General features: G+C 42.4%; 1 protein-coding gene across 2 annotated transcripts in view; it reads right to left on the reverse strand.

Moving 5' to 3' along the window:
- Positions 1-19,434, reverse strand: part of Ndel1 (nudE neurodevelopment protein 1 like 1) — a 34,211-nt gene extending 14,777 nt beyond the window's left edge. The window contains exons 1-6 of one of the 2 annotated variants that reach the window (XM_057775685.1): positions 19,257-19,434; positions 9,660-9,757; positions 7,648-7,801; positions 6,146-6,294; positions 4,401-4,537; positions 726-899 (exon numbers count right to left, since the gene is read on the reverse strand). In XM_057775685.1, coding sequence (XP_057631668.1) covers positions 726-899; positions 4,401-4,537; positions 6,146-6,294; positions 7,648-7,801; positions 9,660-9,745 — 700 coding nt within the window. In that variant the 5' untranslated portion in view covers positions 9,746-9,757; positions 19,257-19,434. The remainder of the gene's footprint in view (positions 1-725; positions 900-4,400; positions 4,538-6,145; positions 6,295-7,647; positions 7,802-9,659; positions 9,758-19,256) is intronic. The other variant, XM_057775686.1, reaches the window with a different exon arrangement.
- Between the last annotated feature and the right edge of the window lie 5,879 nt (positions 19,435-25,313).

The following is a 25,313-nucleotide window of genomic DNA, read 5'->3' on the forward strand; positions in this document are numbered from 1 at the left end:
GTTAGTTTTGTTTTATTCTTGTTGGTGTTGTTAATGAACATGTTTTTTTAAAAAGAGAAAGAAGGTAGAGTTGGGGGGGCTAGGAGGATCTGGGAAAAGATAAGCAAAGAAAAACTATGATCATAATACATTATATAAAAAAAAAAAATACCTGTGAGCCGGGTGGTAGCTTCGCACACCTTTAATCCTAGCACTCGGCAGGCAGAGGCAGGTGGATCTCTGTGAGTTCAAGGCCAGCCTGGTCTACAAGAGCTAGTTTCAGGACAGGCACCAAACCTACAGAGAAACCTTTTCTCGAAAAAAACTAAAAAAAAAAAAAAAAAACCTGCAATTAAAAAAAAAACTAAAAGAATACTGTCAAACTGGGAGCGGCATAGGCATGTAGATCTATCTCTGTGAGTCTGAAGCCAGGCTGCTCCGTATACATAGCAAGTACCAAGGCAGGCAGGGTTACAGAATGAAACCACATCTCAAAAAAAAGTCCAGCCTGGTCTACAGAGTTCCAGGACAGCCAGAGCTACTCAGAGAAACCTGCCTCAGAACATAATAAAGCTTTTCAAAAGACTCACTAAAGTTACTCCTCCCTTAACTGCAGGTGTCATGTCATCTGCCACGCATCAATGGCCTCGGCTTCCCAGCTATTAGAGTAACTGTAGCGTCTCCTGTCCCATCAGCACATGCGCTACACTGACCACGTAGCACAGCTCCAAAGAGAAAACACAAACCTTTTGGTGAAGGAAAACTGTTTTCTGTTCCTTTGCCAACAGGTGTTGCAGGCAGGGAGAGTGAAGCTTGGACAGCAGAATCCATCTTCTCACAGTCCAGAGTTGGGGAGCTGGGAGCAGACTTTCGGGTCACTTCTTGTTGTCGTTCCCGAACTGCTAGCTCTTGCCTTAAATCTGCAAAATGTTGACGACAAAAGCAGAACTCCTTACTAAAGGGAGCAAATTATCCTGCAAAGTTCCAACTAAAATATTATAAAAATATTTCTCCTAAGTTAGTAATTCTCAAAACAAACTTTCTATCTAAAAATGCTCATCTTGAAACAAAATTGCGAGCTCTATAATTTAAATAATCTGTTAGAATTTTAAAACATGGGCCAGTGAGTCTCAGTAGATTAAGGCAGCTGTTACCAAGCCTGACAGTCTGAATTCCATCCCTGAGACTGATGTGGTAGGCTGAGAGCACCAACTCCTACAAGCTGTCCTCCGACTCCCACATTCATGTAGTGGCACAAGCACATACACTTTAGATAAGTAAATATTATTTTTAAAGAGAATTTTAAAATGTTAACCCTCAGAGAACAGTATTATGCCTAAAGGCAAAAAGAAATTAATCAAGGAGGGCTGGAGAGATGGTTTATCCACAGGACAAATTCAGTTCCCAATCCGTGTCAGACTGCTCACAGCTGCCTATAATTCTAGCTCCAGAATCACAAACTGATGTATGCAACCTGTATTCACAGTTGCATTGTTCACAAGAACAAGAGATGCAAGCAACCCCACAGACCACTCATGGAGGAAAAGAAAACAAATGTGTGCAATGGAATTTTTAATCCACTTTTTCTTAAAAGAAAAGAATGAACAATTTTCCAAAACTTGTCCTCTACACTCCACACTCATGCCTTTGCACTCATGCAGACAGGTACAGGTGTAGCACATACACACACAGGTACATGCGAGCATGCATGCACAAAAAAAAGTAAAAAATTTTTAATAATTAAAAAAAAAAGAAATACTGAAGCTGGAGAGATGGCTCATAGGTTAAGAGCATCGCTTGCTCTTCCAAAGGTCCTGAGTTCAATTCCCAGCAACCACATGATGGCTCATAACCATCTGTAATGGGGTCTGGTGCCCTCTTCTGGCCTGCAGGCATACACACAGACAGAATATTGTATACATAAAAAAAAAAGTTTAAAAAAAGAAAAAAAGAAATACTGCCGGGCGGTGGTGGGGCACGCCTTTAATCCCAGCACTCGGGAGGCAGAGGCAGGCCGATCTCTGTGAGTTCGAGGCCAGCCTGGTCTACAAGAATTAGTTCCAGGACAGGCTTCAAAACTACAGAGAAACCCTGTCTCGAAAAACAAAAGAAAGAAAGAAAGAAAGAAAGAAAGAAAGAAAGAAAGAAAGAAAGAAAGAAAGAAAGAAAGAAAGAGAAAGAAATCCTGTCACAACAACTTAAAGAAACCTTGAGGACAATACAGAAAATGAAATCAAGCAGTCACATAATAAATAACTAAAACTTTTTAAAAAGTCAACACCAGGGGGCTGGAGAGATGGCTCAGTGGTTAAGAGCACTGGCTGCTCTTCCAGAGGTCCTGAGTTCAATTCCCAGCAACTACATGGTGGCTCACAGCCATCTGTAATGAGATCTGGTGCCCTCTTCTGACCTGTAGGCATAATTGTACGCATAATAAATACATAAATCTTTAAAAAAAAAAAAAAGTCAACACCAGGCCATGGTGGCACACATTTTTAATCCCAGCACTCAGGAGACAGAGGCAGGCAGATCTCTTGTGAGTTGAGGGCCAGCCTGGTCTTCAGAGCAAGATCCAAGACAGCCAGGGCTACACACACTCACACATATACACACACACATAAAAGTCTCAAAAGACCAAAAGTGAATGAATAAATAAAATAAAAATTAAAAAATCAGCTACCATATACTTTTAATCTCCAAACTCAAGTGGTCAGAGGCAAGCAGACCTCTGTGAGTTGGAGGCCATTGTGGTCTACATAATGATATTCTGGCCAGTCAGAGCTATCCTGTCTCAAAAAAAAAAAAAAAAAAAAAAAAAAAAACAATTTTCTGTGTTTTTAATCAAAATTAAAAATAAGTAAGAGGAGCCAGGCAGTGATGGTGCACACCTTTAATCCCAGCACTCGGGAGGCAGAGGCAGGTGGATCTCTGTGAGTTTGAGGCCAGCCTGGTCTATAGAGCAAGTTCCAGAACAGCCAGGGCCACATAGAGAAACCCTGACTCGAAAAAAAAAAAAAAAAAAAAACACACAAACAAACAAACCAAAAAAGAAACCCTTCCTTCTCTCTGATGGAGGTGGGTCTTGTGTTAATCTGTTGCTTTCATTGGTTAATTAATAAAGAAACTGCCTTGGCCCATTTGATAGGCCAACCCTTAGGTGGGAGGAGTAAACAGAACAGAATGCTGGGAGAAAGAAGCCGAGTGAGGAGACGCCATGATTCTCCCACTCCAGACAGATGCAGGTTAAGATCTTTCCTGGTAAGCCAGCTCGTGGTACTACACAGAATATTAGAAATGGGTCAGATCAATATGTAAGCGCTAGCCAATAAGAGGCTGGAACTAATAAGTGGGCCAGGCAGTGATTAAAAGAATACAGTTTCCGTGTAATTATTTCGAGTAAAGCTAACCAGGTGGCGGGACACAGCCCCGCCACTCCTATTTCTACATTTCTCCTCCTCAGAAGCACAATAAAATTCAGATTATTATAAAGGAAACAAGAGCTGTAACAGTAAATGTTCCTAGCTGCTGCTAAGCCATCTCTCCAGATCCAAAGGCTGTTTTAAAAACTTGGGGATGGCACATATAATCCCTATATTAAGCATAAGAAAGGGAAATTGTGTGTCCACTGATCTGCCATAGCAAATAAGTCAGGAATTATATAAAGAAAAACATAAGGACATATTTATGTACAGTCCTAAAAAGCTGAGCCAAATATGTCACACTGTTGGTGAGCCTTTCTTCTTTATAATATTCTGAATTTTACTGTGCTTCTGAGGAGAGACAGAAGTTTTAAAGAAAGTATGTACTAGTTACATGTATAATAAACAGCAACACACACATGATTCTAAGTAGATAACATGAAGGTATTTAAACAGAATCAATAAAAGATCCCAACTGAAAGCAGTACCATGTTGGGAAAACTCAAACTCTCTGTGCCCCAATTTCTCATCTCTAATACAGAGATCATAATTACTTCTTACAATGATGATAATATGGGTGTGAAATAGTTACCGGTTAAAAGCAATCGGCACAGTGATTAAAAGATAAGCAAATGCATGTAAAACTAGAGCTTCGAAGGGCGGTGGTGGCGCACACCTTAAATCCCAGCACTTGGGAGGTAGAGGCAGGCGGATCTCTGTGAGTTCGAGGCCAGCCTGGTCTACAAAGGGAGTTCCAGGACAGGCTCCAAAGCTACAGAGAAACCCTGTCTCGAAAAACCAAAAAAAAAAAAAAAAAAAAAAAAAACTAGAGCTTCATAGAAACTGAGGGATGGTCTTGGCTCAGAAGCAGAGTGCTTACCCTGCATGTTCAAGACCCTGGGTTTGGTTTGAGTCCCAGCATCATCAAAAGAGTTGACCCTTGGCTTCCTCCGGCTCAGGGACAAGACAATGGATAAATAACTGCTAAGTTATAACACTTACCTCTTGCTTCATCCTTTAACCTTTGTACTGAGACCAACAAAGACTCTTTTTCATCAAGTTCACTTTCTAAAAACGCATTTCGTTCAATGGCCTGATTTAGCCTTTGTTCAAAGTCTTCCAATGAAACTATTGTTGCCCTTTAAAAAAACAAATTTAAAAGCCCATGAACTAAATAACATGTACAAACAGCTAGTACAAACGGAAGCAGTCAGTTTATCTCCTGCCGTTCCTGACCCAGTTTGGAGAATGATCTCACAAACATTAGCAGGTACCTACTCTGTGGCCTCCCATCCCCTGCTATCTGCTACAGAAATAAAATTCTCAACCTAAACTTAGAACTCAGAATGCCGATTCCAATATTATCAGTTACAGTCAGATGCCAAAATGTCTCTCCAAAGCGTTTCTCCTTGAGTCTTTGGCCCCAACAGTATTCCCTCTCCTGCCTTAATTCTTTTTTTGTCATTTGGATTACTGCTTAATGGTTTTATATCTCCTCCTTACTTAAACTTCTCAGTACTGACTTCTCAAATCAAGATCAGATATTACTCTTCGTTTAAGAGAGAGAGAGAGAGAGAGACTCTCAAACAAAGCACACAGGGTTATTCCCGCCTGGCTCCAAGTACCTCCCATTCTCCTATTCTTCAGCCGTCACTGACTCGCCAATTAAAACAACCTCTTCTTGTCTCTCAGCTCTTCACTGTCTCTCCACCTAGTTATCTTTTCTTCCTAGCTGGTTACAAACACACATAAAATCATACCCAGCAGACTTAGCTCCAATTTGTCAAAAGGCTCTCCAGTTCCCACAGGCACTATAGATGCTCTGGAGCAGCTTGTCCATTCTCTTACTGGAGCATTTATCATAGTAGGTGTTCTTAGAGATCAGCTCCAAGAACAGTAACTAGCATCATGTCAATCAAGAGTCAACTGATAAATAGTAAAGAAAAAGTACTAGGCTGTGGGCTGGAGAGGGCTCAGCGGTTAAGAGCACTGGCTGCTCTTCCAGAGGTCCTGTGTTCAATTCCCAACAGCTACATGGTAGCTCACAACTGTCTGTAATAAGATCTGGTGCCCTCTTCTGGCAATCAGGCATACATGCAGACAGAACATTGCATACATAATAAATAAATCAATCTTTAAAAAAAAAAATTCCAGGCATGCCTTTAAAACCAGCACTTGGGAGGCAGAGGCAGGAGGGATCTCTGTGTGTTCGAGGTCAGCCGGACTACAAAGTAAGTTCCAGGACAGCCTGGACTATTACACAGAGACACTGTCTCGAAAACCAAAAACTTAAAAAAAAAAAAAAAAAAAAAAAAAAAGAGCGAGTACTTGCTGCACAACAATGAGGACCACTTGAGTTCAGTCCCAACACCCAAATACCAAACTGGGTATGATTTTATGTGCGTCTGTAACCAGCATTATGAAGAGCAGAGACAAGAGGATTAATTGTGAAAGTGCTTGGAAGGACTTTATTGAAGAAGATAAGGTTTTAGGGATATATGTTTTTAAGATGGTCTGAGCTTGCTATGTAGACTAGACCGGCCTCAAACTCAGAGACCCACCTGCCTCAGTCTCCCGTGTGCTAGGATTATAGGTGTGCACTACTAAGCCTGGCTTGTTGTTTTGTTTCAGGTTTTTTTTTTTTTTTTTTTTGGTTCCTTTCAATCTAATAAGTCATATATAAAATAAGATAGTAAAGGGGGAAATGGGTTCCTAAGATCCAGGTGAGAATGCACGGCACCCTTTACCTTTTCGCTCGCTCCAGGTCATCGTTGGCCTGCTCCAGCTCTCTCACATACTTATGAAGCTGCTCCTTAATGGCCCGGGTCTGACTTAAGTCATCTTCTAACACTGAGACCTGCTTGTAGCTCTGTGCATACTGATGCTCTAGTTTCTCCTGAAAGAAGAGATGCAGAGAAAGATCATGGTTAATATATCATCATCTATTAATAAAAGAATTTCACAAATTAAAGGGGGGGAAAAAGATCAAAGGACTTCACAATTTGAATTGATAGCAAACCCACTACTCTTTGTAATAATTTTAAAATCACATGGACAAATCCATTATAAATGTCTTTAACTCATATGAAACTTATATAATAACCATTCTCTCTCAGAAAAAAAATGATCTTTCTGAAAAGTAATAGAATCCTTGCCTCAGCATCTAAGCCTGGGGGCTGGAGATGACTCCAGAAGTGATGCTCTTGTAAAGGACCAGAGTTTGATTCCCAGCACTCATGTCAAGCGGCTCATAACCACCTGCAATTCCAGCTCTAAGAGATCCAATGCGCTTTCTAGCCTATACTATACTAACATGGCACAGCCACACAGACTCATAATTTTAAAATTAAATCTTGAAAAACAGAACATAAGCCAGGTATGGTGGCACATATCTTTAATCCAGCACTTGGGAAGCAGAAGTAGACAGATCTCTGTAAGTTCAAGGTCAGCCTGGTCTACAAAGTGAGCTCAAGGACAGTTAGGGCTGTTACACAGAGAAGCTCTATCTTGTGGGGAGGGGGGAAGAAAAGAAAAAAAAGGAAACATAAACCTGACTGGGTAACTTCTAAGTTTGCAAGATGAGTGTAACCTGACAGAAATACTCTCAAGGACCCCAGAGGTTCCCAAATCACACAGGCCACTAATATTACTCTTGGTTGCCCACCAAAACTTGATATTAAAACCATACTATTAGCTGGACAGTTAAATACATATATCTATATATAATTTCTGGGTAATACACAATGAGGCAAGCAATTTGTCTAAACAAATAATCAGGAAGCTTTAGAAAATATAGAAACTAAAATATAGTGAGGAACATGACAGGCAGAAAACTGACAGCCATAAAATTCTATGAAAACTCCTAAACTCTGAACCACCTATTGGTTCTACATTAAAAAAAAAAAAAATTAAAAAATCTACCTTAAGCTTTTTAAAAATACATATATTCTTGGTTGCTTGCTTCTTTTAGTACTACTGAATAACACATTTCTCATTTTTTAAATATTAATATATTTCATGTAGTGTATGTAGTATATGCTCTTGAGCACCTGTGTGAAGATCAGAAAACAATTTGAAGAAAAAGGTTCTCCTCTTCCATCATGTGGGGCTCAGGAATCAAACTCAGGTGGTCAGGCTTACTGACAGGTGCCTTTACCAACCAAGCCATTTGGGCCTACATTTCTCATCTAGTAAACACCAGTGCACTAGACAGTACTGCACCCAGGGAAGTAGCCTCTGCCACAGTTACCTTTAACGCCTCCACTTCATACTTCAGTCTTTGGTTATCAGCTTGCAGGTCTCTATTTCTTTGTTCCGCCTGTACTAACTGTGCCTCCAACTCTGCTTCTAATTCTCTGCTTCCTTCCTGGAATTCAACTAGCTCATCCCGAGCTTCCTGGAAGCTAAGCAGAAGTAAAGTGGGAAAGATGAGTTAATAGTTGAGTCTTCTCATATAATTCAGTAGTTTCTGAATGAAAATTAACGTTCTCATAAAATATTAAACAGTAAAAGAAATGTCTTGTACTTCTTGCTCCATATGTATTCAGGATTCAATAAAAAGTAATTATATGCCCTCCCCCGCAAAAAACCTATGTAAATCAGTAATTACAATATTTACGAAAGTAGTTCTAATGGCTCAAAACCACCAGCTTCTCCCTCTATAAAATCAAAAGAGGAGGGGCATATGTATGTACTGAAGTAACTTCAATTGGGCATTAGTTTCCATTCTAATCAACAGAAGTCAACACATACTCTCAAATCACAATGGCTGGTGCAGACCTAAGCATCACTCACCCTTAGTACTAATTCAGAACAAGAAAGTTTACTATGCTTCTCCGTCTTTTTATCTAATGCACTAATACATTATTTTAACACTACAAACTAGTTTAATGCTTAGATAACTTTTTCAATACCTGGTTTCCTCTATAATTCCATTACTTAATTTTCTTCATTTAAATGTATTCTAAAGCTGGGAGGCGGTGGCGCATGCCTTTAATCCCAGCACTCGGGAAGCAGAGGCAGGAGGATCTCTGTGAGTTTAAGACCAGCCTGTTCTACAAGAGCTGGTTTCCAGGACAGGCTTCAAAGCTACAGAGAAACCCTGTCTCGAAAAACAAACAAACATACAAACAAATAAATGTATTCTAAGAAGGGGTTCATAGACTTCCCTGCCTCTGGAGGAATCTGTAACATTAGGACAAATGAAGAACCTCTGCTGGACGCAGAGCATCTTCAGCCCTTGGCCTGATAAAACCACAAGGAAAGACCAATGGGATGTGATAAGGCTTAGTTAACTCTGTCAATCAAAGGAGGAAAATGTATGTTTTAGTAAAATTTCTAAGCTGGAGAGAAGGCTTAGTGGTTAAGAGCACTGGATGCTCTTCCAGAGGACCAGAGTTCAATTCCCAACATCTACATGGCAGCTCACAAGCATCTTTAACTCTAGTCCCAGAGGATATAATGCCCTCTTCTGGTCTGTATGGTCACCAGGCATGCACATGGTGCACAGGTATAAATTCAGGCAAAACACCCATACTCATAAAACAAAAACAAATCTCAAAAAAAAAATATGTAAGAAAGTTTCAGTAAATAATATGAATTTAAGTTTTGAGGCCAAAGAGCTATTTTCTTTCCAACTAAGTAAGATATTATTTTATAAAAGCAATTTTATAAAATGCTCCATAGCTTGGAAATTCAGCTGCCTCCCAACACTAATAAGGCATTCCTGAGCCGGGCGTTGGTGGCGCACGCCTTTAATCCCAGCACTCGGGAGGCAGAGGCAGGCGAATCTCTGTGAGTTCAAGTCCAGCCTGGTCTACAAGAGCTAGTTCCAGGACAGGCTCCAAAACCACAGAGAAACCCTGTCTCGAAAAACCAAAAAAAAAAAAAAAAAAAAAAAAATAAGGCATTCCTGAAGAGACTAAAGTCTGTCTTAAGTATCTCAAATGAGCAAATGATGAGGGAGTACCAGTTCACACACGGAAGGCCAAAGACAGTCCCCAGACTAGTGACAAGTCACAGGAAGCAAGCAATCAGAAGAAATCATAGGTGGCACTATCGTTTCCTGCTATTTCAAATCGAAGAACTTAAAGATTGGTGGTAGTCTTATACTCTTTAAATACAAACAGTGTTATGACTATGGAACCACAATCCTAAACCTGAAGCTCTAAAGTTAGCTTTATACTCCAAAGAAAAACATGTGCAAGCTATACATGGCATATTCCAAATCCCACCCCTATTTTAATAGTTTTTAAACTCTACCTTTGCTTATACTTCAAGGAAAGTTCCTTCCAATAAGCAGTTTCTTCCTTTAAACTTGAAAAATCTGGTATATCTTCACCATCCATGATCAAGAAAGCCTGTGACATTAAAGACAAAGAAGCCAGTACGTGAGTGAAAGCATGGCATTGCATTTGGTAGTTTCCAAAGTTCTAGGAGTGGCTGGAACTTTCCTAAACTTAAGCACACATCCTACCTCACTCAGGGACAACCAACATTATGGAGAGAATCATGACAGATGACATCAACAGGGTCAGAGGGAACGAGGCATTGTCAGCTATAGCACTGGGTTCTAGGTAATCTGACCACAGAATTACCCTACATACAGTTCGAGTAGTTAGTTTATGGTCAACTGGTTTTCAGGGAATCCACTGACAGAAAGAAAAAAAAAGTCAAAAAAGTCAAAGAATTTGCCACTCCACAGGTTTCCCTGATGTATATATAACTGCTTTAAAACACCTGCAATGGGTCTGGGTTATGGCTCAGGTGTTTAAGTGCTTGCCTAAGGTTCGATCTCTGGCAACACATGAAATCTCACACTGAGAATTAGAGGCGGGAGCTCATCCTCAGCTACACAGAAAGTTCAAGGGCAGCCTGGGTTACGTGAGACCCTGACTCAAAAAGAAGTGGGGAGGGAGAGAGAAAGGATGGAAGGGGGAAAGGGAGAGGGAGGTAAAGGTCAAGAAGAAAGCTGCTTAGAACCCTCATGCCAAGTGAGACTACTACTTAGGCAAGACCTAAATCATATTCTTAAATCATACTCCTGAAAACATCCTCAGTCATCCTTCAACTCAACTTTGCCCCAATAGTCCACTCATCTCCAACTGCAATAATCTTTGTCTCAGTTCTTCCCCCAAGGTATTCACAGAGGGAGGGTCTAGTTGCTCTTGCCATTTCAACTAGGAAAAACACCCAAATGATCATAGGACAGTGTAAAAACATCAAGATGACTGGCCCACTCCAGATTCCTGCCACATCTTCCCTACAATCCCCTCTTTACTTCTGTCCCAGCACCACATCCACATAGCAGATCCACAATAATGTCTACTGAATTAAACCACAATGTGTGCCGGCCAGTAAGGACTGAAGAACAATCTAAAACAAACTAGAAAGCCTTGGAGATACAGAGAACTCAGAGCCCATCTAAACAATTCACTTCTGTGTTTAACAACAGCCCAGTCACAGACCACAGCACATAGAGAACTCAGATTCAGGTGTGTATACAAGACAGGCATGAGAACGATGTTCAGTGGGGGTGAAACTAAAAATAACTTGATATGCTCAATTTAATTCTTCTGAGGCACAGTACCAATTTTCCTTAACCATGTCTTTGCTGATCATCTATTATTATCTTGACATCTAATTAGTAAATCTTTCAGTTATCTTCCAATCACCCTAAAAGTTCTTTCAAAGAAAGAGATTCTAACACCTTGAATTCCTTTATGACAGTGAGTACATGATGCTCAGAGAAGGCACTTAATGCACCAATCATTTGCTGAATACTAGTAAGGTATTATTAAGCACTATTTATTTATGTATTTATTGACCAGTTACACTGTTTTCTACTCTGATTACACCTACACCAGCACAGATTTGTCCATATCACTTTGTTCTTAGAGATGTCTTTATAGCACGAGAGTACTTTAATATGTGAACCACAAAGGGCTGGGAGTCCTGCTGAGGCTGGGCTCTAGGGTCCCAATTCTGCCATTAAATTACTCATACAAACCGTTACTCTCTTGGGGCTTCATCTAACAAAGGTGTGGACTATACTGGGTGGCTAACTATTTCAAGTATACATACTGACTAATAAATACTGACTGGTTCTATAATTCTGTCCCTTTGCCAAAGTCTCAGAAATTCCCATTTCACTTGCCCAAACAGCCACTGTTGACGTCTGGCAGTCAGTCTATGGATAAGGAAGGCTCTTCAGCAGCCACGGGCACTCGTTATCTCAAAAGATCCAAAGTACAGGCATCACCCTGTGGTATTGGAAACTTGTCAGAATTAATACCAACGTGGGCCGGAGAGATGGCTCAGCGGTTAAGAGTATTGCCTGCTCTTCCAAAGGTCCTGAGTTCAATTCCCGGCAACCACATGGTGGCTCACAACCATCTGCAATGAGGTCTGGTGCCCTCTTCTGGCCTGCAGACATACGCACAGACAGAATATTGTATAAATAATAAATTTAAAAAAAAAAAGAATACCAACGTCTCCGTAAGTAATTTAACAATCCAGATGAAGACTAATTACAGGAAATATGTGGCAACACCTAGAGTTGAAACAACAATCCCTGTCTCCTCTAATGTGCTATGTAAGATCATTTCCAAAGTATTCCGAAAACTGCGATAAATTTTAATCTATATAACAAGAGCCAGAGAGAGCACTCAGCAGTTAGGAGCACTGGCTGTTCTTCCAGAGGACCAGGGTTTGAGTCCTAGCACTCACATGGCAGCTCACGACCATCTGTGATTCCAGTTCCACGGGGTCTGATGCCCTCCTTCTGGTCTCTGTGGACACCAGGCAAGCTAGTTGTGCATGCATGGGTATAGTTGTATACCCATATACATGAAATAATTAAAAAATACAAATAAGAACAAATGTCCTCTAGGGGTGGGAGTATAAGTCAGTATAGGTATTGTGTTAGGCCCTGGGTTTCATTCCTATTATAATAAGCAAACAAATAAATCCAACCCTGCCCTCAAATTTAGATTAGTTATTTCAATACTGGCAACCACGTGTTAATAGGAAGCTCAAATGTCTAGTTTCTAATATAAAAGCCAATGAATTATGGATTTTTAGAATGTTATGAAGACCAGAGATGGCATGAGAAGCAAAGGTCCACGGCTGCTGATACTGTCTTCCACAGGAAACCAATAACGAGAGACTAAAGGTTACGTCTCTCTAGTTAGTTCCTTATTTATAATAAGACAGAAATATTATTTCTTCTGTCTTATTTATAAGTTCTTCCATATCACTCAAAATAAATGACCTGGAAGGCACAGGATGAAGGACATAGCAGCTCCACCCCAAGACTGCAATGAAGTCCCATGATAAAGCCTAGGCCAACAGCCCAGAGTAGCTCATATAGAAAGATGGCTCTCAAAAATAAGGAGAAAAAAAAATACACAGAATAGGAACTATAATTACAAGGCTGTTTAAATGTGCAATGTAAAAGTGCTTATTCCTTTGTCAATTAGCAAAGCCATAACTGAATGCTTTGGGCGAGCGAGCTCTCTCTCTTGCACACACCTACCTCAGGGAGGAAGGATAGTAGACAATTTAAGACTGTTGTTATCTGTATACAAAAATTTTAATTCGGGCTGGAGAGATGGCTCAGCGGTTAAGAGCATTGCCTGCTCTTCCAAAGGTACTGAGTTCAATTTCCAGCAACCACATGGTGGCTCACAACCATCTGTAATGAGGTCTGGTGCCCTCTTCTGGCCTTCAGGCATACACACAGACAGAATATTGTATACATAATAAATAAATAAATATTTAAAAAAAATTTTTAATTCATACTTCAAATCTAATTTCTTTCATCTTTTTTAGACCTTTATTTATTTTTATTTCTTGTGTATGAATTTTTGGTCTGTGTACCATAGATGTGTCTGGTGCCCACAGAGACCAGAAGAGAACATTGGATCCCCTAGAACTGGAGTTACAGATGGTTGTGAGCTGTCATGTAGGTACTGGGAACTGAACCCAGGTCCTCGGAAAGAGCAGTCAGTGCTCTTAACCACCGAGCCATCTCTCCAGCCCACATATCTAAAAAATTTAACTCAATAGATTATATATTATTTTTAAACAACTGGAACAAGTTCATTAATTAACCTTTCTTTTTTTTTTTAAGATTTATTTATTATATACACAGTGTTCAGCCTCCATATATGCCTGCAGGCCAGAAGAGGACGCCAGATGTCATTACAGATGGTTGTTAACCACCATGTGGGTTGCTGGGAATTGAACTCAGGACCTCTGGAAGAGCAGTCAGTGCTCTTAACCTCAGAGCCATCTCTCCAGCCCCATTAATTAACCTTTCTATTTTCACCCTTGAATGTGTTCTAAGTTTTGTATGTTGCTTCCAGGATTTAGTAAACAAGTCTGTGTTCTCCATTTTACACCCTGTCTAATCTTGGTATATCCTGATAATATCTTAGTCTTGTTCTTCTCCAAATGAATATTTTAGCCTATTCAACAGTCATTTCAGGCCCCTATTTTTTTCTGCCATACTTTAGACTGCTCTGTATCCTTGAAGCGGAGCTACATCTGAGTACTGACATTTTATTCACCAGCAGGGACATTTTAAGTTTTCTATCCTTTTGTTACTATGCAACATTTGCTATTATTGACTGTGTACCAAGAACTAGTGTCCTTGTGGGCATTTCTAGTAGCTGCTAATGCCTTCCTGGGCATCTAACATTCATTTTAATGTATGATGCTTGAATGTGGAACCAATCCTCCTACAAATAAGGTCAGAATTAGCTCCATCTATAAATTTTACTCACTTTTCCATGTGGAGGTCATTTTGTTGTTTGAACTCCGATATTCAATCCAAAGGGACCTCCTAGTGGTTACTGCTTTGAAGAGCATTTAGCTCAGCAATGGTCCCTGGGGAAGAACACTGTTTACATTCCGCATACGCCATAAACTATGTGTTTGTCTCCAGTTTTTAGTTCTTAAGTAGGGACATATTATTTTCATATTTCCTTAGGTTACACAAAAAACATAAAAAGCTGTATATATCAATGGAATACCATGTAATGTTTGATATATGAATACACTACATGCTACTTAAATAGAGTTAACCATATTCACCTCCTCCAACATATCAGCTCTCTCTGGTGGAAACTTTCAAAGTCCTTCTAGCTCTTTAAAATGCACAATCCAGAATTATCTAAAGCTGTATATTCTTCTACATTATTTTTGCTTTCTTCTGTGTGTGTTCATGTGGGAGTGGATGTGGGGGTGGATGTTTGTAAGCAGATTTTTGTGGACATGTATGTGGAGGCCAGTGGACAAGCTCAGGTTTCATTCCTCAGGAACGCCATTTATCGTTTTGGGTTTTCTTTGGTGGTTTATTGGTTTTGGCGGTAGTGGTCTTTCTACCACTTGAGAAAAGGTCTCTCACTGGATTATAATTTACCCATCAGGCTATATTGGCTAGCCAGCAAACACCAGTGATCCACCTGTTTCTGTGCATGTGCATATAAGTGCAAGTGCGTGCATACACACGCACACACATACATATAACACAGAGGGCTGAGATTACAAGCCCCCATGACCATGCCTGGATTCTTTACATGGGTTCTGAGGACTGAATTCAGGTCCTCAAGCATTTTACCAACTAAGCACCTCCACAGTCCAAAAGGATGAAGACACAGGTTTGTTTTGTGGCTTTGTCTTCAGAGTGTTTTTGTGACAGGGTCTCACTATATAGCCTGAGTAAACCAGGCTGTCCTCGAACTCCTTCCTTCCTCTGCCTCTGCCTCCTGAGTGCTGGGATTCAAGAAATGCACCATCAATCCCAAAGACAAAAGTTTTAAGTAGTCTTTGCATGCAACCTTTTGAAAATATAATTTTAGCTGTTATATCACCTTTGTCCCAATACTTCAGTATCAAATAATTCTAGCAAAATTTTTAGTGTTTTTACTTCACACAGGCATCTCAATTTTCTTGCTAAATCTTAGGTGAACTGAATGTTCACCATGATTTTTCTAATCAACAAGCTAATCTCATAGCTTATTTTTGGCCCTTCAAGTTATACAAGAATTCTTTTATTTAAGTGATCATCGTTAGATCTGGTGTGGCCGTGGAAACCTGTAATTTCAGCACTTAAGAGACAGAGGTAAGAGGATCCAGAGACAGGAGGATCAACATGAATGTCAGGCCAGCCTCATATACATAACAAGTGTTATGTCAGCCAGAGCTACACAGAACAAAACAAAACAAACAACACCTAATCAAAAATAAGTCAGAGAAGAGCTAGAGATGTGGTAGAGACGTTGGTAAAGTACTTGCCTAGAATAGCATGCATGCAGCCCTGGGTTCAACCCCGCTCTTCATAAAGGAGTGTGGTGCAGCACATCTGTAACCCCAGCCTACAGTAGGTGGAGGGAACAGGGTCAGAGGTTTAAGGTTATTCATGGCCATATAGCAAGTTGGAGACTCAGTCTAGGCCACATGAAACTTTAAAAAAAAAAAAAAAAGTTAAAAAAAATTACAATAGAGATGGCTCTGTGGTTAAGAGAACTTGCTGTTCTTGTCCCAGCACCACATCAGGAGACTCACAACCATCTAGAGCTCCAGCCCCAGGGAATCAGAGCCTCCTGCCTCTGTGGGCACTGCATTCACATGAACATACCCACATGCAGACACATACCTAAACAGAATTAAATATAATAAAATTAAATATAGCTATGTTTAAAAGAACAAGTCGGAGGGGGCTGAAGAGATGGTTCAGTGGCTAAGAACACTAGCTCCTCTTGCAAAAGACTAGAATTTGGTTCCCGGCAAAAACATCAAGCAGCTCACAATCCCCTGTACCTCTAGCTCTTCTGCTGGCCTCCACAGCCACCCACATTCACATTCACACACACACACACACACACACACACACACACACACACACACACACACACAATTTTAAGAAGAAAAATAAGCCCCATACAAAGTGCTGAAAAGCCTGGAGCCAAACTACACACTATCTGGGTGACCATGGGGTTACCCAATTACTCTGTACCCCATTTCCTCATCTATAGAACAGAAAAATGAGTTAAGTTTTTAAAATTGGGTTACTATTTGTACAGCATTTGGAACAGAACCTGGTTCACAATGAACACAGCATAAATGTTAATTAAATTATAAGAAACTAGTAGGTCAAGAGTGGACTAAAGTTAAACCACAGAGTAAAGAGGCTTCCAAATTTAAAAACACATATGATTCCTCAAAAGCATTTCATTACAAAAAGATCTCTAAAACACCTGTCCTGGGCTGGAAAAATGGCTAAGCAGTTAAGAGCATTGGCTGCTCTTCCAGAGGTCCTGAGTTCAATTCCCAGCAACCACATGGTGGCTCACAACCATCTCTAGTGGGATTTGATGCCCTCTCTTGGGATAAAGGTGTGCATGCAAATAGAACACTCACATACAGAAAATAAATAAATCTTAAAAAAAAAAAACTGTCCTGAAATATGCTTTATGAGCTAGAATAAAAACCAAGCACAAGCCAGGCGGTGGTGGCACGCACCTTTAAACCCAACACTCGGGAGGCAGAGGCAGATGGATCTTTGTGAGTTCGAGACCAGCCTGGTGTACAAGAGCTAGTTCCAGGACAGGCTCCAAAGCTACAGAGAAACCCTGTCTCCACAAAAAAAAAAAAAAAAAAAAAAAAAAAAAGCACACAAGCACGAGTTCATACCCTTCAGTCATACTTTGTGCTTGTTGCTTCCTCCTGGCAGTACCCAGCTTTATCCCACTACCCCTATTCACGTTATCCTTCTAAAAATCAGGTTCTTTATAAATACAAAAAATATAGGCTGGGCTGTGGAGGCACACGCCTTTAAACTCAGCACTCCAGAGGCAGAGGCAGGTGAATTTCTGTGAGTTAGAGGCCAGTCTGGCTTATAAAGCGAGTTCCATGACAGGCTCTAAAGCTACACAGAGAAACTCTGTCTCCAAAAACCAGAAAAGTAAATAATAAATAACAAAATGTGCTACCACTGCAGATAATCCAAAACTGTTTCTGAGACTGCGAAGACTGTGCAGTTTGCCCCCAGTTAACACTGGGTGGATGTGTTCACTATCCTTTGAGATTATGTAAGTGGAGAAAGTTAAGGCTGCAGAAAGTTAGCCAATGCCAAATTTTCACTGTTTTAAAAAACTGCTCAAACGCACATCTACAGTCTTCAGAAGCTGCAAGGCAGGCAGACAAGTGTTCTCTGCTCCTCTCAACCTTTCCTTGATACTATGTCTCACACGGAAGAAAAATTACAGCTTTTACATCAGAAATTATCACACTCTCTATGACCCTCAGACAGCTCACAACTGATAATTAACTCACTTGGATTTTAAACAGCCTAGTCAACACACCTTACTGGCAAAGACACTCTGTTCAGTGTTAAGAAAAACTATCTTACATGATAGATTACTAACATATATGCAGAATGAAGGTGGTCCCATCAACTTTTCTACCTTATCAAGTGCCTAGAAACTCGAGTCGGAAGTAATTTTAACCTTAGTTCTCAGTCCTCAAATTTATTTTAACATGGTTTAAAAGACAAATGAAAATAAGTTTAGTTGGCCTCATGAAAGCATATTCAGGTTTATTTTTATTTCAAATGCTCAGTAGCCAACTTGAACTTATCTAATTCAAAACACAGCCCCTGCAGATTTAGCAACTTCTACTGAGATTAGGCCTAAAAGTTTCCTTTGTTCTTTATGCATTCCTAGTCGAAATAAAGATTTTTGGCAACGATTCCGAAGACACCCCCAACTCTGCCTCCTTTGGCTTCTCGACTTAATGCTGAGTTTTACCTATCAACTTTCTGATTCGGCAGACAATGCCCTCTCTCTTAAGTGCAGTGAAAGCAACATAATTTATCAGACTGATAACCAAGCACTCATGAGCAACATTCAGGTAAGATTTTTCTAGTAACTGGATGGGGGTTTTGATCACCTTACTCGAAAATAAATAAGTCATCTACTAACTTCTGGTATTATCTTTGACAAGCCCAATGTTCTGGCCTCTTTCTGGCTGAAGAAGGCAAATGAAAACAGAAACCGGAACCCTGAACCTCGAAAGGCTAACTCTGATCCAAGGTAAGCTTCTCACCAGTCGATGGAAGGCAAGTTAAAAATCACTTCGTTGCTCCTGTATCTGGACTCAATTTCCCCATCCAGCAAAAAAGTGACTTACAGAATCCGTCTCAAGTGCAACCAATAAATGTTCACAAACAGGAATGGACCATAATGATGAAAAGAACCCTCACTCGCCTTAAACTTAAGGGGTTAGTTTGCTCATCGTTTCCCAGAGAAAAATAAGAGGCGAGCCCAAGCAACCGGACCCGGTTGGAGATACTTTCCCCAACTCCAAAGCGGGTGATTAGCAGTTCGGGGCGGGCAGTCACGAGACTGCCAGTGGCTGCCAACGCGGGCTGCTCCCGCTCTCGCCTCCGACATAAGAGGAGGCGCTGGGAAACCAAAATCCAGCCGGGCTACTAACCACCCTGGCGGCTCAAGGGAATCCAGGGTGGGTGGAGCGAGAAGCTGGGCGCGCCGCTGCCACCCCGACAGGGCCACTCCTCGAGCCCTCAGCGTCCCGGCCCCCAGTGCCACGTCCCGGCCTCCGTCGCTCCTCGGGAAGCCCGGGACTCGCTCTCTCGCAGGTGCCCCTGGTGGGCCACACCTCCGACAGTGAGGAGGGGACAGTTAGAGCGGTTGGAACTGTTGTGCCCGGACCGGCCCGGACCGGCGGGGCCTGAGCCCACGGTCCACGGCCGGGCAGGCTCCCCCAGGGGCAGGCCTCGGCGCCGCCCGCCCGGCTCGACCCCAGGGGCTGCCTCGCTCGCACGGAGCTCACCGCCAACGTGTCAAAAGCGCATGTTCGCCGCCGCTCGGCCGACGTCTCCGCTCCGCTGGCCTGGCCAGGCCCGCCCAGCCGTTCAGCTCAGCTCCCTTCCGCAGCCCTGAGCTCCACTCCGCGCACCCCCGCACCGGGCTCCTCCCCGACACGTCAGGGGCTCCCTGGGTGTCGGAGGCCATTCTGTGACGCACGGGGGGGGCGGAGTCGGGAGCATGCGCAGAAACCCGAGGGTGCGGGGGAGGAGTCGGGGGAGGCAGGCGTCACACGGTGCCGACCCAGGCCCTGCGCACTGACGTCAGGCCGGCGACACAGTACTGCGCAGGCGCTCCCAGGCCCCGACAAGAAGTAGGTTTTAGCTCTCTGCGTTTTGCGGAAGCTGTGCTGTTGTCTAGAATGGTTCCCTAGGGTAAGAAGGGAGGCGGGAGTAAAGGAGTACTGGCCCAAAAAGGAGACAGGAAAGGTGTGCAACTGTCCAAAGAGTGGAAACTTAAGTGGTAAAAGCTATTTGGGGAACAAGTTTAGGGACTCTAGCTGTCTCATGCTCAGTGTGATTCTAATTTCAGTGCTTTGGGGATTGGTTTTGAGGTTGGAGACACAAGAGCATAGCGTAAGACGTGCTGCAAGATTGGAGAACCCAAATCGCTAAGGAGCAGTGGGGTCTAAAGCACCTTGAACTAGACTGTGAAGTAGATGCAGTTTGTTCTACTGGCAGTTGTACCCGTAATTCCATGTTACTCAGACAAGAAAGAAAGAGCAAGATGAAGTTGCCCCAAGGTCACTCAACTACAGTGAGAATTCAAACGCAGAAGCTCCATACTATTTATTCTCCAGTACTATGCTGACAAGGGGGAAACATAACACCATTTACTGGGCTAGGCGACGCTACTAAGTGCTTTGCATACACTGCCTTTAATCCTCAACAACCTACGAGGTTGGAATCATTAGCTCTATTTTCTATATTGTAACCTAAGACTCGCAGGTCTGCTTTCCAGGCCGTCCTGGAACAGCTTTGAAACTCAAACTGAGGCTCTGCTGTCCTGCTTGGAGCTGTGCTCCATCTAATCAGATCTCAGGCAGGGATGTGATTAACGAAGGCTTTCCCAATGCCAAGATGTGAACATTCCATCCCGAAGAGGAAAAGATAAAGACTTCAACTTCTGTCCTGCCTCCTGGCTGAGGTGCTAAGAAACACACTGAGTCACCTAATGGCAAGCCAGTCCCTTCGGAAAACATTGACATCATCTCCCAGGCTGCTGCCCCTCCCGGTTGCTTTGGCCTGAGGATTGGTGTTTGTCAATATCTTTGTGTCATCCCCATCTTAATGAATGGGCTTAGCTTGACAGAGCCCTCAGAAGTCAAAGGCCCTGCTCTGATCTTCCTCATTAGCCCAGGGGCTGGAATAGGGTCTGAGTCAGCACACTGCCTCACCTTCTTCCATTATGCCAATCAGTCTCAAAAGGAAGCATACATTATACAACCAGCTTTGTTTCAGTTTTTTTTTTTCTTTTTTGGATTTTCGAGACAGGGTTTTTCCATAGCTTTTTGGTTCCTGTCCTGGAACTAGCTCTTGTAGACCAGGCTGGCCCCGAACTCACAGAGATCCGCCTGCCTCTGTCTCCCGAGTGCTGGGATTAAAGGCGTGCGCCACTACCGCCCGGCTACAACCAGCTTTGTAAGGGTAGAAAAAGTGAGGATTGTCCTACCCTTCTACCATGATAAAGCTTTCCAAAACAATTTACATAGATTCCAGTCTTTCTTGAACTGATCCAGAAAGCTCAATGTCACAATCTGAGAACATGCACAAATACAACAGCTTCCTGCTGCAAACTCCAAGATCCAATTCCACCCCTCAAACTGGTAGAGGGAGATCAGCTACCAGAGGGGAGATCTGGGACCAAGCCCAAAGTCCAGCTAGTGAGAATGCTGGCCAATCGCATATCCAAAATAAATTGTCTTAGGGTTTCTATTATGGCCATGAAACACCATATTTCATGTTGCCAGGACATGAGACATCAAGTTGCCATAAGACTAGCCAACACAGTAATACAGTGCATACAAACCTGCTATGAAAACTTTGAGAAGATGAAACATATTTAACTAATAAGTCAGGTAAATAAGACACCTCAAAATCAAAGGCTCACTGGGCTTGCTGGTGCATGCCTGTAAGTTGCAGGCCAGCCTAAACCACTACGTAAGAACACCCTGAATTAAAAACAAAGCACACACAAAGACCGCTTCATTCAGTCTAACTTTTCTATAGCCCCTTAATCAGTATGTTTTTTACTAATCCTTAAGGATACAGGTGAGGTCATGAGAGGAGCACTCAGTAGACAGGGCAGCTGGTTACTGATGATCTGCCTCATGTCCACCTGCTGTCTCTCATGCCTAAACCCCAATAGATCTTCCTTTTGTTCCGACTGAAATGTCTAGAATGGCTTACATGTTTGTCAGCCATGTTCTAGTCACTGAAGCACAAAGCCTTCAGCTATACCCTAATGATCGCCCTCTCTGCCTTCCAGTTCACCTATGTGATCACCATGCAACAGCAACTTTCCCTTTGTAAACTCAGGCCCTTTCATTTCCCGCTTCTCCTCCCTGCATGTTCCCCAGTTCAAAGCCTGCTCTTTACCTGTGCTCCCCTCCCTTGAATGGCATCTTGTTCCACCCTAGCAGTTTCTACTTAGCTATCTGAATAATATCACTGAAATTCCACTGTCTACAGACTGTCTATAGAGCATCCCTGCTTCAGAGCCTGTCTCCTTGTTAACTTTGCCACGAAGGATGGGCTACAGTCTGGAGACCAGAGCCCTCAGAGCAGCTCCATCCCAGCCCAGCAGTCCACATCCTGCAGTTCACCTGAGTCTAGGCAAGACTGGCTGCTGTGTCCCCTGTGCTGGTTTGAATGAGAATGGCTCTTAGGCTCATATATTTGAATTTTGCTTCCCAGTTGGTGGACTGTTGAGGAAGGTTAGAAGCTGGGGGCTTGTTGGAGGAGTTGTGTTACCCAGGGAGGGCTTTGAGGTTTCAAAGGCCCAGGACAGGCCCAGTCTTTTTTCTTTTTTATTGTTTTTATTGAACTATATATTTTTTCCACTCCTCTCCCTCCCCTCCCCTTCTACCCTCTCCCATCATCTCCAGGCTCCCAATTTACTCAGGAGATCTTGTCTTTTTCTACTTCCCATGTAGATTAGATGGCAGCCCAGTCTTATTCTTTCTCTCTGCCTCCTGCCTGCAGACCAGGTTGTAAGCTCCGCTTAATTGTCCAGGGCTGTGCCTGCCTGCCGTCATACTTCCTGCCACAATAATCACAAACTAATCCTCTGAAATTCTAAGCAAGTCCCCAGTTAAATGTTTCCGTCTATAGGTTTCCTTGGTCATGGTGTCTCTTCACAGCACTAGAACAGCTCCCGTCCTCTCAGGAACCATCGAATCAACTCCTACTGCCCTGTGCACCGTGTCGACCACTTCTGACGCTAGGCTGCCGCCTTTCTCTCTGCCTTCTTTAAGCTGATGCACAAGCTTCCTCCTCCAGGAAGCCCTCCCTGATATCCAAACACAAATAGAGCACCACATAGTTAAAAGAAAACTTAGAAGCACTACATTTGGGGACCGACAAGATGGCTGAGCTGGTAAAGTTGCTAGTCCACAGTGTGTGACCACCTGACTTTGATCCCTGGGTCCCACACGGCAGAAGGAAAGAACTAGCTGCTCAAGTTGTCCTCCGACCCCAACATGTGTGCCAAGGCAACACACACAAATAAATAATAAAAAAATAAAACCAGATTTGGGCTAAAGGGTGACTCTCCAGTGAAACACACCGCCCTTCCAGAGGACCTGAGTTCTGTTCTCAGCATCCATAGCGGGTGGCTCACAACTGCCTGTAACGGCAGCTCTATGGAATCCGACACCCTCTTCAGACCTCCACAAGCACCACACACATGACATACATGCATGTGCAGGCACACACAGACACACAGACAATTATTTTAAATATCGCCGGGCATGGTGTTGCATACCTTCAATCCCAATGTTTAGGAGGCAGAAGCCAGCCAGGTCTATACAGTGAGTTCCAGGCCAGTCAAGGCTACAATAGTGAGACCCTGCCTCAAAAATAAATAGAAAATAATAACTATTAAAATTTTTTAAATAATGGCTTTTACTCAAAAGTATCCACCCCTGACACTGCCCCCAAAAAACCCTGAGTTCTACCAGGGTAAGGGCATGTTAGTTGTGATATCCCCATAGCACCGGGCACTTGGCAAACACTCATTTAATATGCTTCAGTAAAAACAGAAGAATGAACTGATGCAAGACTAGCAGAACTTTCTGGAAAATGTTCCGAATCCTGAAAACTAACCCAAATATGGATTTTCAGTGGTATAAAAGGCTTCATGAACTAATGCCAGGTTATAGAGAAACTAGGATTCAGGTAACAACTTAGGCCTTTTTTTTTTCTTTTTTTCAGAGACAGGATTTCTCAGTAGCTATGGAGCCTGTCATGGAACTCTCTCTCTCTCTGTAGATCAGACTGGCCTTGAACTCACAGAGATCCACCTGCCTCTGCCTTCTGAGTGCTGGAATTAAAGGCACATGCCACCACCGCCCAGCAAGTCCTTTTCTTTCATTCAAATTTTAAACCTACTAATCTTTAGCATCTATACTCTTGTCATTTAAGACATCAATAATATAGGCCTGAAGTAACTCATGACTTTAATCCCAGCACTAAGGGGCAGAAGCAGGTCAGTCTCTTTGAATTTGAAGCCAGCCTGGTCAATATAAACAGTTCCAGAACAGTCAAGACCACATAGAGACCCTGTCTCAAAAAAAAAAAAAAAAAAAAAAAAAAAAAAAAAGACAATAGTAATATTAGTTTTTTACTGTTAAAAAATCAATTGTTGGAGTTGCAGCTGCATCTCATTCGGTAGGGTGCTTGCCTGGCATGTGTGAAGCCTGGGCCCCCCCACCAGCACTGCATAAAACACAGTAAGGTGGTGTTTGCCTTACTGTGTTTTATGCAGCTATACAGCTACTTAGTGTGTTCAGCGGCAGCCTAGACTACATGAGACTCTGTCTCAAAAATAAAAGAGTCAAACATAGGCTCTGAGGTCAGAACTGGTTTTGTGTAGAGAAGAAACTGTCAGTCATATACCATGAGTTTAATGCCGGGTCCAAGACCCTCCTCTAGGCGTTGGACTCCTACCTTAACTTTAAAATATACCTCCTCACCCCACCCCAACCCAAGAGTTTATATTCTAATGGAGAAAACAGTCATTAGGAAAATAGATAGAGGCACAAAAAATAACTAAGACCAGTGGACAAAAAGGAGCAGAAAGTGCTCCCTAGCCAAGCATGGTGATTATGCCTGCATACCTAAGAGACTAAGGCAAGAAGATTGCTGTGAGTTCAAGGCCAGCCTGGGATACACAGTAAAACACTGACTCAGAAAAACCTGCTTTCTGAGTGAAGACACGACATAGTGTCCATGGGATTTTTTTTTCTTCCATTAAGTTGTCAAGACCCTCCGGGCGGTGGTGATGCACACCTTTAATCCCACCACTCGGGAGGCAGAGGCAGGCGGATCTCTGTGAGTACAAAGCCAGTCTGGTCTACAAGAGCTAGTTCCAGGACAGGCTCCAAAGGTACAGGGAAAGCCTGCCTCGAAAAACCAAAATAAATAAATAAATAAATAAATAAAGTTGTCAAGACCCTTTCAACAAGAGGATACAAAAGATATGTAAAATTAAATAAATTAAAAATATGTGTAGATGTTTAGCTAAAGAAATATACCATACTTTTCACCATAGTTCTTGGCATGGAATAGGCTCTGAATAAACATGGCTGGATGGCCACCTACAGAAGGCCAGAGCCTTTGACCAGACAATGTACTTCCTCTTTCAAGATTGTGAATGGCAACTGGCTGCGTTTAATACCAAAATGTCCACTTCCAAGCTTAGTATGGTGGCGCATGCCTGGCCCCAGCTACTCAGGAAGCTGAGGTAGCAGGATTGTTAGAAAACAGCTTGGACAACATAGTGAGACCCCTGCCCCCCTCCA

This window comes from Chionomys nivalis, chromosome 7, assembly GCF_950005125.1.
Source record: "Chionomys nivalis chromosome 7, mChiNiv1.1, whole genome shotgun sequence".
Classification (NCBI taxonomy): domain Eukaryota; kingdom Metazoa; phylum Chordata; class Mammalia; order Rodentia; family Cricetidae; genus Chionomys; species Chionomys nivalis.